Genomic DNA, 16,044 nt, shown 5'->3' with positions numbered 1-16,044 from the left:
GAAATTTAATCTGGTTGAGTGATACACCAAAATTCCAACTAAGAGGAGAAAACTCCTTTTCTGGCCACCCACTATTCAACAGGGGAATCCTACAAAAGTTCATTTGAAATTTATTTTGAAATTTGAGAAGTCTGGTCACATCTTCTGCTTGTATCTATAAAGGTTGGGTAAGAAGTTGTGTGAGATGAGGCAGAAACTAGCAAAGACCTCCCAGTCCTGTGGCTAAGGATCTGTGGACTGACTGTTTCCACTGTGTGTTTTCTGCATACACCCACTGACACACACCTGTTTCAGGAGACATGCTCAGTGCTTAGCATCTGAAATAAAATGTGCTAACAGCAATCCCATAGCAAGGTGGGTAGCATGTTCTTTGTTAATTCCAAAAAGGCTAAGAAAAGCAATGGTTCACACAAATTTGCCCATAAGAAGCAGTCAATACTAGAGAATATTTAGCAGTTCAGCAAATGCCAGCCTCCCTCAATGGTACCTGCATGCATTTGACAGGTACATGAAAAAATCAAAAGTAAATCTTAATTTGGCCACGAGTGAGTGTAAAAAAAGCCAAGTTATTGTAACAGGTAATTACCTTTTACATACCCTTATCCAAATATATTATCTGTACCATATCTGTGATATTCACCTATGCTTAGGCTATACACATTTGTAAAATTTCCACATTTCAGTCAAGTGAGAATGAAGTTGGTAAGAACAGAGAAAGCATTAACGGCCAGATTTTCTACTCTGATAGGCTGTACTGATGCATTTCTACCATCTGTACAGGCTCTGTCCTTCCTCTCCACACAGAAGTATGTTAAGTGACAATTAGCATAAAAGCAGCTACAAATGCTTACAGTAGGGTAATCCATTAATATCCAGTTTGGCTAAATCACAGACATTCTGTTTCCTCACAGTACGTATGCTGTTTCCCTTGTTGCTGCATTAACATACATTGCTGAAAGTAGAACTGATGTGAACTCTGCTGGCAAAGCACTCAGGAATCCATATTCCCTCTCACACTCAAACAAGCCAGTGTTCATGGTAATAATTCATCACTTAGAAAAGACCCAAGTTACAAATAGGAAATCTTTGAATATATGCCAACTGTTACTGTTGGTTTCTTGTTCCAAATTACCATAATGCAGATGAGCTCCAGGGCTCCAGGCTCCAGAAGGCTGACAAAAATATATTTTAGCAACAGCTTCCTAGCCCGTGACTTCACTATCTGGATATAGTTTCTGAGGTCTCTGCTGAAAGTGAAGGGTGACCTAGAGATTATGGAGTGGATGTGTTCCATCCTGTGAGGATGCCCTGCTCATGCCTAAATTTTAGGTGGCTTTAGCTGTCCTCTTACAGTGAATGCTGAGCTTTCCTAGAGGTTCATGTAGGCATTGGTGGTTTTGAAGTCATCCAGAGTTTTCCCCATCCTGTTCAGTAAAGTTTAGGCACCTCAGTTGGACAGACACAAACCCTACCAGAGGGGAGGATGACATCTGAAAGCACTGTGTCAAGGTGTTTGAGATACTCAGAACTTCCACTACAAGTCAGCTGCCTCCAGAAGGTCACTGTCTAGAGTGTCCTTCAGCTTCCTTCTGTACAGCAGTGGATGAACACTGGCAGCAGAGTCCTGCCTCTTCTGAAGGCAAGAGCAAGTTTTCCAGAGGTGCCCTTACAGCTGCTGCGCTGTGGAAACTGAGGGTGAGGTCTTCGTCAGCAGCAAACAGATGATGTGCAATGCTCATGTGCATGGACTGGGTATCCAGCACCCACTCAACCCAACGACAGCACATCAGGCAGCACCAAAACACCCTGACCAAAATAAGAATTTCTCAGGTTTTTTCAGGAGGAATAGGTGCATTTTGGCTTAACACAGCTCATTATAGGGTAATGGAGAAAAACACATCCATTAGTAAACCAGTCACATTCAACCTCTGTGCCTCCTTGTCTGCTAGGCAACATAAACTCACGTGTAGACAGCTATTAGCATCCAGCAACACACAAAAGCAGCAGCATCTGCACATTCACTGGGTCCAGGATTCAAGTTCAAGGTGATTCAAGGGGAGTAGCTTACCCTCTAAATCCATGGTAGAGCTACACAGAAATCTTACACTGGAGTGCAGCTTTCTCAGGTTACTCAGAGAACAATAACTACAGCAAACATCAGCCTTGCTGGGTTTTGGCAGGCAGTAGAAAGGAGAGAGAGGGACTATGCCTGGCTCAGCAGAAGCAGCACAACCCCACCTGCCAGCAGCCTGCCTCCCACTGTCTGAGCTATGTAACTATGTTGTGTTGGGCAGATACATTATTTTGGACCCGGGATGGGGATCATCACAAGCTAGCATACCAGGACCCACATGATTTATAACGAAATGTGGAGAGGCATCCCTTGGACCTCTGGTGCTTCCCAAGCATTTGGGGACTTGGATTCTCCTGGCATTGAGTGCCTAAGCCAAACATAGCAAAGAGGGCTTCCCCAGCCCCCACCTACAGAAGCTAAAGATCAAATCCTTAATGTGTCAAAATGAATTTGAACCAAAATATCCACTGGCAGAACTGTGCCCTGATCACTGCCTTACTGTCCCCTGCTGATGCCGTTTTGCTTTGTATGAAACAATTACTGTTCCTGGAGCAGGGTTCTGGAGCAAGTGCATGTTGTATGGAGTACACTCTCAGCAGCAGAGCTGTAGGGCCCTAGAGAAATCCTTTCCATTGCTCCAGGGTCTGCTCTCCCTGGTAAGGTCTGTGTTGTCTAAGCACCTCCTCTTGTGGAGTTCCTCTGCCTGCATCTCTGGAGCACTTGTCAGTGACAAGAAGAGTCAAGTCAGGACTGAGACCCTGCTTGCAAACGCTCCAGCAGTGCCCCTGTGGTTGCCTCCACAGCTGTCTGTGTGTGTGGCAGGAGTGGTCAGTGCTAGCAGTGAATAAAGCGTTGATGTGTCACATCTGAGCAGTTTTCATGCTGACCCAATTCTGATGTCATTTTCTTCTTCTCTTTTAAAGGGAAAAGTGATGTAGAGCCAAAGACCCCAGAGAAAAGCGCAACCCATACATCGTAAGTCACATTTGCGTTTAAGATTGGAGAAGGCAGCTGTGTTTTTATCAGATCTGTTGGGCAAAACAGAATTTGTTTGTTTTCATTAAGATAAAGCTCTTTCACTGATGCTTTTCGTAAAACGGCTTTTTAGATAATGACTAAACATTAATTATTCCTAGAACTTCTGCATGCTGGTAAGTCAGCAATCCTTGCAAGTGAAATGGCTTCATATCATGCTGAATAGATATGAGATTATTTTTGTGGGTGGGCAAGGCTGGCCTTTAGAACCTTACTTCAACATTACCTTAATGCTGCTGGAGTTTGTCACACTTGCTAAAAAACATCATGTCACATATGCCTTTGATGTACTGATGTAATTTTAAAAGACTGCAGTCTGCAGCTTCACCTCTGAATTACTTGAAATCCAATTACAGTTATCTCTGGTCTCTCACGATTTTGTTGATGTTTTTGAATTAACGAAAGAAGTCAAGAAACAGATAGGAACAGGCACTTGTAATATATCAGTGTTCACCTTCACTTTAGTGCAACAATAGAAGCTTTTACCATTTTTTACTCTAGTATACAAAAGACTGAATTGTTTTGCCAACATCAACCAGACTATGAAACAGATGGGCTGCAAGCTAAAAAAATTTTAAAATAGCATCAGTCTTCCAAACTAAGCGAGATAAGTGAATCCTTTTAATAACTACCAGTTAGGAGCATTATGAATTTCTGCAAAATCATTCACCTTTTTAATCCCATTTGAGAGAGAGAAGTTCTTGTAACAGTCAGTCATGTGAGTTTTAGAGTGCATCTGGCCCATAATTTATGTTTTCTGATTCCTGTTATTTAAATTCAGAGCATTATATCATGTAAATCTCACAAGGTGTCACCATTTGTTACATGGCCAAAAGTAGTCACAGAAGGAGGTACAATAACAGTGATTTATTGTGGGACGTTTTGATTTCTGCTGCAAATACGCATTAAAAATCTTCTGGAAATTAATCTGGGAAAAGATTTGACACGGTGTAAGAAATGGCTTGTCCTGCAGATTGTGTTGTGGAATGTAATTATAGTATGCAAGCACATTTAGGCAAACTTATTAAATGAATTAAGCATTAGCAACCTTATGCCTTCTGATAGCATGATTGCTGGGAACATTTAATAGAATGATTTCAATAATTATCATTTTTAAAAATAATATTGCAATAAAGACCAAAAGAAGAAGGGTTTTAATGCCATCTGGAGGTATTTTGGAGAAATGAACACATTTATTTTTCCTGATATTTAGCAATATGTAAAACACAAGCCATCCTCCACAGTGTTTTTTCTAGTTAGTATTTTATTGATGAGGACTGTTCTTTTCTTCTGCATTAGATTAAAATCCTGTAAGATTTCTGAACGACAACAGTGGTATCTCTGAACCCAAAATACGGGTTCAGAGGTACACCCCAATATGGTTATGGGTTGGATTTGAGACTACATACTGGGTGATATAGTGTGCCAGAATCTAGTTAGGTGTGAAAGGTTCCTTGCCTAATAAGAGATCTTGGTACCTTCTGAAACTGCTGTCTACTAGATACAGTATATTTCTAATGCTTATCTTTAAATTGTTCTATGTTCTAAGGCTACCCCACAGCATACATTGGTTCACAGAAAATTTTTAGTGGCAGAAACAACTTGTTACTGTTGATAAATTACTGCATTCAGGAATCAGAGGCCCCTCTAGTTAGGGAAATTCTATAGCAAGGGAGGCAGGAGAAAAAAAAGGAGATGAGAAGAAGGGAGCCAACAAGTGTTGTGTCAAAACATAAGGAGGAAAGTGGAACTGATACAGTTAAGTTGGAAAAGGAATTGCAAACATCAAGTTTTCAGAAAGTGATAAGAAACTGGGAATAGTAGAAGAGAAAACCAGAGATCAGAAACTGAAGACAAGTAAAAGCCATTAGCAAACTAAAGATGTGTATGTTACTCAATAAAGGCTGGATCTGTGAGTGTTAGTGAAGGAAAGTAACCCACACTGATATGTAGGCACACACTGATGCCCCAGTTCTCTTTATGCTACCCTGGGTTTCTTCTCTTTTCCACCACCTTCTAGGACAGCTTTTTATCCCTGGTGTATCAGGCAGTCACAAATACAGAACTCGTCTGCTCTTTTGGGGCTGCAGCAACTCGCACCTGCGCACACGATGCACAGCCAGGAGAAGCTGTGGTGCACACCTGCACATGGGCCTGTGAGCCTGGTCTCTCTGCAGATGGGTGCTCTCTGCCCTGATGCACCTGGAGAAGACCATGCCTGGGCAAGAGCTCCAGCAGTGCCCAGCTGGAAGCCTCAGGGCTGTGCAAGGGGCAGGAATGCTGCCAGGGGTCCCTGTGGGTAAAAAGGTATCACTCTTGCAAGGTGTCACTCCTCTCAGAGTGTCAAAGGAGCCCAGCTGGCAACTCCTGGCAGGGGTGCTAAAAAGGAGCAACACTGATGTAGGAGAGAGATGGCACATTCAGGGCTGACATGGAGAAACTGTGGATGCACCTCGCCGTGAATCAGCGTTTCCATGTCAAACAGGAACAAACAGCAACAAAAAACCTCCCCCAAAGTCATGTTTGCCTAGAGGAAAACTACAGAAAAGATAGGGAGGATTACATTAATGTTTTTTTCTTGAAAATGTATTTTTTATTTTCCTCAGGCATTTTACAAGCCTCACACTCTAGCCAAGCTTATATGATTCAGTGGCAGTTAATTCATCCCCGGTGCAGATATACTGCCTCCATCCAAACATTATTTATGCAGCTTCAAAGGACAGGTTGATTACCCTCCTGAATCAGGCAGTGAGGCGTTTGTGAACCAAGCATTAACATGACATCTCCCCTCAAGATAACCCTCATGCCTTGCTACTGGGTTCCAGGTCCTCAAAAACAATCATAACCCTGAGACCTGGAGCCCCAGGAGCAGAGGTGCTGTCTGTAACCTCCCAGAGTACACAAACTGAGAGTGCATCGTGCTCTGTTCAGAGGCTTTGGGTACAGGAATCATTTGGAACAGCATTAAGCACAGGGGCTTTTCCTGTGTGTCTAACTCCCTAGACAGACTCATTATGACATAGCTCTCCACTGATAATAATATTAAACATTAAAAAAATAGTAGGCATTAGATTATGCATATTAATTGATGCAGCATCCTAATGAGGCAAATGAATAAGGGCAGTTATTGCAATCCTAAGGATGACAGAGATGGATCTAGGAAAATAAGACTGATGTAAAAGTGGGAAGGAAATCTAAGCAGAGCTGTATCGTTTTGCACAATATTCCTATGGCTTTCACTGCCTTGGCATTCCCAATAATCACCTGAGCTGGCACTAAAGAATAGCAATAAAAGGTGCAAACAATACAGAAGTGTTAAGCTGTCTGGAGTCTTCCCCAGTTGATTCATGTTCCTTGTAATTGAATGCTTTTAAAGCCATGAGAATTCTGTATTTGAAGGGGTTTTGTTGTCATTGTACTCAATATATATAGCTCTCTGTGGGTCATATGGTTATAGCTTTGCTGAGCATTTCCAAACTTTTAGGACTGATCAGAAATATCTAGTGATGTTTTGTTCTTTTGGTTTCGTGATCAGAGGGTCAATTTTCAAGGGTCAGAGAACTTTCACAAATTTTGTTTAAAACATCTGATTTTTATTAAAATTCTTTGCCTCCCCCTGTTTTTACCACCAGAATCTGGAGAGCTGCATTAAGACATGGGCATGGATGAAGGAAGAGTGGCCTTTGGTTCTTTGATATTTGCAGTTACATGATTTTAGTCTTTTTTTGACAGATCTGTGTGTCCTTTCAGTAAGCCTCAAATGGTTGTAATTAAAACTTTAAATTTTACGACACTTCTGTGGAAGGCAAAGTGATTCCAACCAGTGCACATGTTTCAGAGGACCTTGCAGGGCCACAGAAATGCCTCCCTGAGCTGGAGATCTGGGATCTTCTATCTTCCCACGTGCAAAATATGACAATAATTAAAAAATAGCACAAATATACAAAGTGCCCAGCGTGACTCCTGCTCTTGGAATGACTTTTGATGTACTGTCTGTTGCAATGTTCTTCAGTACCTTTGTGTTTGTAAATGATTTCCAGTTCAGACTACCCAAGGTTAATCATGCCTGACTGTGATTCACTGCTATGCATTTACCTCGACATTTCTAGTGCACTTACTTAATGATATCAGGGCTAGCAACCAGATACCTCAGTGCTGTCTCTTTATTAACCCTCCCACCATTGTTTTCATGCTGAGCTGCTCCAGATTTTTCCCTCCCTTTTTACAAGAGAATTAACTAAGATTGAGGGAGGCTTTTATAATTTATGGCAGTTGTGCAGGTTTTGTCCTTTGCTAATACTCTCTGAGAATCACAGGGATCACAGTGTGTGTGTGTGTGTGTGTGTGTGTATTGGCTTGTTTGCTTTTGCCAGGCAGAAATAGATGTTGGCTCTGTTCCCTCCATGTACTGGTCCCCAGCATCACGTGCAGAATGGTTTCCTCAGAGGAATCTTCATTAACAGCACTAAAGTCAGCAGCTTCTAAGCTGCCCATTTGCAGACATTAGTGCTGCAGTTTCTTGCCCATCCAACACCTGCTCATCATTCTCACCACCCTGAATCTCCTTCAGGAAGGAAACATCATGTTGGAGCAACATCACTGCTGTTCTTGCTTAATGTGACACGTTTATATTGGCACGAGCATCTCATGTTGCAGTGCATCTTTCTTCCTTTCTTGTCTTGCCCGTTCTATCTTCAGAGGGGCTTCAACAGCTGAAATCACCTGCTGGCTTCCCCCTTCTGCAATGGGAAGACTGAGGCAGAGGGGTTACAAGATGCCTGCAGAGAACAGAGAGAGCCAGTCTCAAATACAGGCAATCAGTTTGAGCAGGTGCTGCCAGCTCAGCGTCCAGCCCTTAGCCCTCAGAGAGCTTGTCCTCTCACATCTGGCTGACGTGGGGTCTTGACCTCAAGTCTCTCAGGCAACAACTGCAATCTAATGGGACATTGGGAGCTGGAAGAGTAGCCTTAATCCCACCTCACTTCACTGAAAGCCCTGGTGCAAGTTATTTTTAAGTTAACCTTGGGCTTTTCCCCAGCTAAAATAATTAGACCACCCTGAAGACTATCTCATTAATATTTGTACAAAGTGTTGAAAAATGTAATGTCCTGTAAAAAAAGCTGAGGATTACTCACCCAGAACAGTAAAGGAAATGGGTAGTAGTTGAAGTTTTCAAGGACACACATGGGTAGTGAATGGTAAATGTCCTGAGGAATGCCACATGTAGGGAGAAAGGGAGAGCAGAAGCTGCCGCCTTTCCCAGGTACCTGCAGACCTGGTGATCAGTGGCAGCTCCTGCCCCATCACCATTCTCCCATCCTCTCCCCAGAGTTTCAGTCTTGGGACAAGGGTCAACAGTTTAAATTAGAAGACTTTGGCTTTAGTCTTGCTGAAGTGGAGGGAGAGATGGCAAATAGAGAAGGGACAAACATGCAAACGGTGGAGGAAAAAACCCTCCAGCGGTACATCTTCAATATCCTTCTCTTTGTTTGCCAAAAGAATCATGATGGATCAAGTCAATTGAACCAGAAAATAGCTAACAGATGGGCCTGGAGGACAATGGAAGGGGTGAAATCCATGCTAGTGAGGAAGCTGGTTCCAAAAAAGAGGGCTGCACACCCTTCTATGGGACATAATCCACTTTTCAGCTTTCCGATTAAGATACTGGGGCAATTTTCTAATCTCTCACAGCTCAGCTTGTGGGCATTTTAGATGGCAAGGACATCTGCAGCAGACACATCAGCCAGTGATTTGGTGAAAACTCTTTTAGTAACTCCACGGGCTCTATCCAGGGCTGTCCTGGGGCACATCAGTCTGCTTATGAGCCACCAATGCCCCTGCTTTGCTGAGAAGCACAACTTCCAAAGGATGGTAGCCAATACAAAATAGCACCCTTTATGATAATTTTGGGGGTTTTTTGTTTCTAAAACCTTCAATATGTCAATGGCTTTTAATGTATACCTGTGATGTTTCTGAGAGAAGTCATGCAGTCCATGAAAAAAAAAAAAAAAAGAAAAAAACCCCTCACTATGATGAATGAAGGCAGTGTTTTTCAGAGTGATGGAGGTCTTTAAAATTGCAGAAGTGAAAGTCTGGTGTTTATCCATGAACTAAGTCTCTGGCAGAAGAAGAAGGCTGGTTTCATTGCACTATTCCACCTGTTTACTTGAGCCTCAGCTTGCAGAGCTAGCCCATAACACAGCCAGATTCTCACTCGGCTCAGCCAGTCAAGCAAGGGCAGATAAAATTTTAAAGCCCCCTCCTCAGCTCTCAAATTTCCATGAAAAAGTTCCTCTTTTCTGCTGTCTTCCCTGAAATTTTACCCTTAGTCCATGTACAGAGTGTTTCTCTGTGTGTTAAATATATAGACTGTTAAAATGCAATTCTACCATAACTTCCCCCAAAAATGAAGTGATTTCACCTGTGAGATGCATCAGAGTCACTGTGGTATTGTCACAATGCTGATGTGAACCTTTCCTGCCAATTCCTAACCTTTTCTGAGTACAAATCTGTACTCAGTTTTGTACTCAAACTGTTTGAGTTTACAGAGCACAATGCTGCCGATAGTTCACAAAAAAACCCTATTGTAAGTTGACACCAAGAAGTCTATTTTCTTCAAATGCTATAAAGACGTTTTTTTGGAAGACATTTGCTCACACACATCTTGACTGAATCTGTCTTTAAGGTCTACAAAGTTAAGGAGAAAGAATAAATTTGTATTATTGGTCATCTTTTTGCCATGTAAAAAATATAGACACACAGTAGTCAAAGTGATACAAGTAAAAATAATCTTTAAATAGCACCTAAAGTCATAAAAAGATCTCAAAAATATGATCTCCCTGAAAGAAGATGAGTTGGAACTGATTTGTTGGGTTCAGAAAGAAAACATATGGAAACCCAATCTGACCTTAATTGCAGCTGTGGTTTTCCTGGGATAAAATTGAGCTTCTGTTGATTTCGAGTCAGACCAAAAAAGCATTATTTGAGATCTCGACAAAAATGGGCATAGGTGAATGCTAAATAAAAGTACTACTGAGGTCTGGGGAAGTTTTGTTTGATTTAGATGGGGTGAGATAGGGCTTTCACTGTCCTATTTTTAAATGCTATCCCTCTCTTCCACCAGATATAACAAATAGCTTGCACTAACCACCCTTATGGCTCAATGCAGAGTTTTATTTATAAAGTAGCCTTGATACAGACCCTCTTATGCAGCACCTTCACCTTTACTATCTATCTGTACTCCTCACACGGTAGGGAAAAATAATTAGTTGCAGGAAGCTGCCCTCATTTTGACGCCACCCTTGGCTCAAAGCTGAAGGGGAAAGTGTTTTTATGCAAGAGAAACCTTCACTCCAAAACAGCAGCTTTTGTCCCATTGGAAAACTTAATATTATGCAGGGCATAATTTCTAATTTTATACCAAGTCAAAAAATGTTTCTGTATCACCAATGTTCATTAAATGCCATTTAGAGTGAAGCTGACCAACTTAACTGGACAAAATATCATCATGCTTGAGGAAATGTTTTCCTGTATCATACTGAGAGCATATTCTTCTCTTAGGGACTGTTTTCCTTGGACTTTGTCAATTGTAAGAGACTAATTAGGAATTTTGTATGAGCTATGTATTAGCTCAGAATGCAGTGGCTAAAGAGGGGTTGCCAGGACAATCAGGAGGTGCAGGTAGCTGGGAAGAAGCCTGTTTCACTGGCAATGCCTCCAAGAAGGCAGACACGACACCACCGACCCCACGCTGTATTTTCTCTCTGAAGAAAATGATAAATGGAAGCTCGGCGTCTCGCACGTTGGAGTCGCGGTGTGCGTGGTGCTGGTTTTTGCTGGGCTAAAATTCCTGGTTGCCAGGGTAACACATTTTGGAAATTCTCTACCCTGGGCGAAAGCTGCTGCAACTTGAAACCCGCCGTAGCTGATGCTTGGCGGGGGCACCAGCACTGCTGTGTGTGGGGGCTGCTGGCTTTGCCCAGGGCTTTGGGGCAGGGAAACAAAACAAAATGGGTCCAAAGGAAGAGAAGAATGATTGGGAGCGTTCAGTACTTCCAGACTTCCAGGATGTCATAACCTGATTGTTTTCTCCACACCATGTCAGCCAAAGATGGGGGCTTAGCCCATCTCAGGGCTGAATTGTGGGTGATGGGAAGAGGAGAGGTGTGTGTGTGCCCGGAGGGTGGGGAGAGGAGGAGGGTGAGAGGGGAGGAAAGAGAGATACAGGGTTCTGGCCACCTGCCAAGAAAAATAACTAACATTTTGCAAAAGTGAAATCCTAAGGCTGAGGTCATAGTATGGAAAAAGTCTGTTTCACAGACTCTTGAGCCTGAATACAGGCCAAGATTTTTAGGGGGTTTTTTTCCCCCTAAATGCAGGCATCCTATTAACATTTGAACACTAAAGCTCGTCCAGGAATGGAAAGATTTTCGTATCTGAAGTGCCTCAGTTTTATACTTTATTGGTAGACAGATATAATTTTTTAGTAACAAGAAAGTGAGATTCTGAATGAGCAGCTCCCTCATTTTGCAATTAACTTATTTTATGACTATGAAGAACAAATTAAAGGAATCTGAAGAAGCGCCTGTTTCTCCCACAGAGTGACCAACTCGAAAAAAGAGACATTTCAAGCTTGGTGGACAACTTTTTATTTGCCATGCAAAATACAAAAAGATACTGAAACCTGAAATGATGAATTTTCCTGTGTGGAAAAGTCTGACTGTTCAGCCATGAATAGCTATGATTTTTTTAAACCTTTATAGTGGCAGGCTGGCAGTTTCATGACAAATTACTTTTCATACCTAACTAAACAAATTATTGAAGTTCTTCTGCCTTAATCTTTGGATTTGGATTAAAAGTCAGAGTGTGGATATTTTTTAACTGGGAAAAAATAACCCTTTGGATTTGTTAGGATGTTATTGCAAGCAAGTTTTCTGGTCTTTGATTTGCTAAGCTACAACTGGAGTCTGCCTTCCTCAGGGTAAGAATATTTCCACATTATCATTTCACCTATGGTATTTTAAGAGGGAGGATATTATATCTCAGCGTGTATCTTGGCTTTGTGCATTCTGTTCTTTGTTTAGCATGCAGACAAGCCTCATCTCCCAAAAGAGATGTGGAATATATTTATCGGCAGTTTTAGAACTGATGATAGATTTGACAAGCGAGCAGGGTGACACACTGAAGCTATCAAAGCTGGAGATGAATGAGGACAAAGGTTTGGATGAGGTATATTGTTCCTGAGATTCAAAAGGATTATACTTACTGATCATTCCAAAATCAGGGCAACTGTACCACCGACTTACAAAGATAAAAGCTAAGTTTTTCCAAAGGAAAAAAAAACAACCACATGGTTTGATTGGCCCACCGACCTTTTATGGCAAAATAGTGCAATTACAGCCGGCATTTCTGCGTGCTGATTTTTATTAGTTTTGTAAGATATTTTGTCAGGATTCATTTGTGCTGATTCCCCCTTTCATGGCGTAAACTGTAAGCAATTGTCGGTAGAGAGAAGGAGTCTCTTGACATATTTCTTCAGAGACACACTCCAGGAGGTGTGATAAATCAGGTATACTAAATTAAAACAGAGCTGATCTGTTACTTGATAATCATGTGAACTTACTGTATATTTAATTGTATTAGAATTTACTGCAGTTATGGGTAAAAATCCTGTACATTCACCATCAGCTTTCCTACTATCAAAGCAAAGCAGACAAATCAGCACAAATAATATCTTTGAAGTATTTAACAGCACAATACAGACAAAGAATGAGCAAATCACCCTTTTGTCCCTGGCTTGATGACCAATTTTTGTGGCATTTAAGTGGGCATAGAGGGGGCCTTCTGTTCTGAAGTCCCCCAGAGAGATGAGGCAGGCACCCAGATGTGTGACCTGTCTTGATGTAGTTCCGATGAAGGCCAAATATAGCAAAGAGCAAGGAAAGGGTCTGGGGCTGGGAACCCCAGAACACCACAGAATATACCCTCAAAACCAATTTGTCATTACTCTGGTCTATACTGGTTTTAACTTTTGGTCTTAAGAAACAATTCAGATCCCTGCTCATGTAAAATCCATGTTTTCCTTATAACATAAAAAAATGTGATATGAGGCACAAACTTTAATACTTTTAATAACTGTAAGCAACAGCAGTTTCAATACACTTCTATGAAAAAACAATGAAGCCTTTTGCCACAAACTGTTAAAAAAAATTTGGGATTTCCTCTGTCACATGGGAAGATTTTGATCTTATAAATAATTATAGACAGGCATGATGCCTTTTAGCACGACTTCTTTCAGTATTGTTTGAAAGATCAAGAATTCCTGTGAGTACCTAGATTTGTGCTTGTGCTGTGCTGCCCATCTCCAGTTCAGTTAAAAAGCATTTCCCTGAGAGCAGCAGGCTTTACTGAGAGCAGCCTCAGTAGAGCAGGATGACTGGCACGTGTAGAAAAAAAAGGGTTTGCTACAAAGTGACTGCACATGGGATGAGCAGGGGGGAAAAAGAGGTTCCCGTGTTTGTCAGAGTGGAGGCCTGCTTCTCCTGCCCATCCCTCCCAGCTGCCACCAGCACCCTGAGCGTTGTCCCACAGCTTGGCTGTCCCAGGCTCCGGTGTGTGAGCGGTCCAGGAGCCAGGAAACGCACGGTCAGCTTAGGACAGATGCCCTGTCCCCTCCTGAAGAGTTGTACTCTTGCAGGCTTTGTATTCAGGAGAAGGAAACCTCTCCCTGAGCCTTCTGCATGTATTTCATTAGTGTCTAGGAGTGGGTGATGCCACTCTTCAGCAGGCAAGCTCTTGTGAGGAGCCCTGCTGCACCCACAGCAGCATCCTGTGACTGATGCTGCGCAGGCAGGAGTCAGGGACCAAATTGCCAGCTCTGAAGCCTGGGAGACAATGGAATAAAGAGAGAAGGGGGAAGATCAGAGGTATGGTAACAGAAGACTTGTCATCCAGGATTTTAGGAGTTGCTATTACTATATGTAACACATAAGACTAAACAAGTATAAAGACATACATAATGCATAAACAGTGAGAGGTGGGCACAAAGCTGAATGCTAAAAGTAGGATTTGTAGAAGGACCTATAATACAGATATTATTCCAAATTTGTATATATTTCCCTCAGACAAAAGTAGGTGGATTACTTAATAACCATCATCTCCAGGCCTTGTGAAAAGATTATATAAAGCAACAGCGCTCCTTTTAAAATTATTTTGATTTATCTTTATCTAACAGAAATGGCCAAGTATCTCTTTAGCATGATCCCATTTGGCTCAATGACATTGCAGAGCTATGAATTCAGTATGAGAACAACTCTTTCTGTGCACTGAAGAACTGAAGAACATAAAAGCTCGGGTGCCTAGCTGCAAAGCAAATACCTCCTGCTCAAGCCGCTTATGTTTTTCTACTTGAGAGAAATTAAAATCTCATCTTATTTCTTTGCATGGTCTTGTCATCCACTCAGATTTTTTATTCAAACAAATCTCTGGTTATTTTCAAAGAACGTCTTCTGTATGAATTGCATTAGCTTTAAGGACTCACCAAGAACAGCACGGTCCAGGCTGACACTCTCCCATCAGAGAAGGACCTGTATGAATCTTATCCTACAATTCTGCAGCTCAGTTAATTAAGTATTTGATGTCCTAAGAAGCTGCTGCCTCCCAAAGCCAAGGAGAGGAAGCTGCCAGACCCCATTTCCATCTTTGGCCACCAGACCCAGTGACGTTCAGAGACTTTCCACCCATCACACCATGTTACACAACTCTTCCCCTCTCCCCAGCCCAGAGTGTTGATGAAATTAGGTAGCATGAAAAATTAACCCCACTGTTGTTGTAATGCAGCTGGGTAATGTGTGGCCTCATTTGCTGCTGCTTTGGTATTGTTTGATGCTTTGGTAGTGTGGCACTGTGAATGGGCAGAGGGGAACCCAGTAGAACAAACCCAGGGAACAGCGCCAAAACCCTACCTATTCTCCAGGTATCCTTGGGCACCTTAGGCCCAATGCACACTGATTTCTGATTTCTCTTTCCCTGCCTTCTCACTTGCTGTCCATCCTTTGCCATCCACCCCTTCTCCTTTTTTCCCTTCATTTTCTTCCTTGCCTCAACCTTTGTGTTGTTTTCCTACCATTGAATTGCTGGTTTTGTCAGGATTCATCACCTGCAGCCTCATTTCTTATTGTTTTTCACCTGTGTGAGCCCTCCCATTTTCTATTTCTTTTTTACAAAACATGTCTCCATGTCTCCTGAAAAACAGAAAAGAAATAGATGTATATAGTAAGAGATACAAAAAATATACCCACAGTAGCTCAGATTTCTGGATTAGTGCATATCATCATTTGCCTCCTTTCTCCCATGATTTTTCCATTGTGTCATCTCTGTTTAATGGTAAAGACTAACTTCTAACTCTTTTGTCAGGTGCTAGGTATTGCCCCAATCTTCCTTCAGGGCACATAGTTTTTCATTACTTCTCTTTTAAGAATCACACAAGGAAAAGAAAATAAAGAGAGAGACAGAGAGAGAGAGAGAGATTAATATGGAGAAAAGTTTTACTTAGCTACAAAATGTTTTCCTTTTATAACTTTAGGCATGATTGACAGATAGGTTTATTTAATCAAATTGCCTTTTCTGACAGTGTATTATTTAATGAGGGAGTTCTCTTTTTTTGATTGCATAGGAAGTGTGGAAGCATCTGAGAATTTCTGATGTGCTATTTACTTATCCATTATGTTGGGAATCAGTGTAATTTCAATGTCAGCAGTGGAATTAATAACCATAACTGTTATCTGTCACAGAATGATCTATTTGGGGATTTTCTCAGCAAACCAGGATATATTCCCCATCCTTACACCACAGAAGGAAGTTTTAAAAAATAAGTCAAATTTGAACATGTTTTTGTTTTGATTATCCCTTCCAGGCTAGTGGTAAAGGCACATATC

At 41.7% G+C, this 16,044-nt stretch overlaps 1 protein-coding gene across 1 annotated transcript in view; it reads left to right on the top strand.

Moving 5' to 3' along the window:
• Window positions 1-16,044, top strand: part of AFF3 (ALF transcription elongation factor 3) — a 266,527-nt gene that overhangs the window by 148,805 nt on the left and 101,678 nt on the right. Inside the window, exon 7 of the mRNA XM_059493960.1 lies at window positions 2,998-3,049. Within this exon, the coding sequence (XP_059349943.1) occupies window positions 2,998-3,049 (52 nt within the window). The remainder of the gene's footprint in view (window positions 1-2,997; window positions 3,050-16,044) is intronic.

The sequence above is a fragment of the Ammospiza nelsoni genome, chromosome 2 (assembly GCF_027579445.1).
Source record: "Ammospiza nelsoni isolate bAmmNel1 chromosome 2, bAmmNel1.pri, whole genome shotgun sequence".
NCBI lineage: Eukaryota > Metazoa > Chordata > Aves > Passeriformes > Passerellidae > Ammospiza > Ammospiza nelsoni.
Note: the sequence above shows the minus strand (reverse complement) of the source record. Positions and strands in the feature narration are given on the sequence as shown.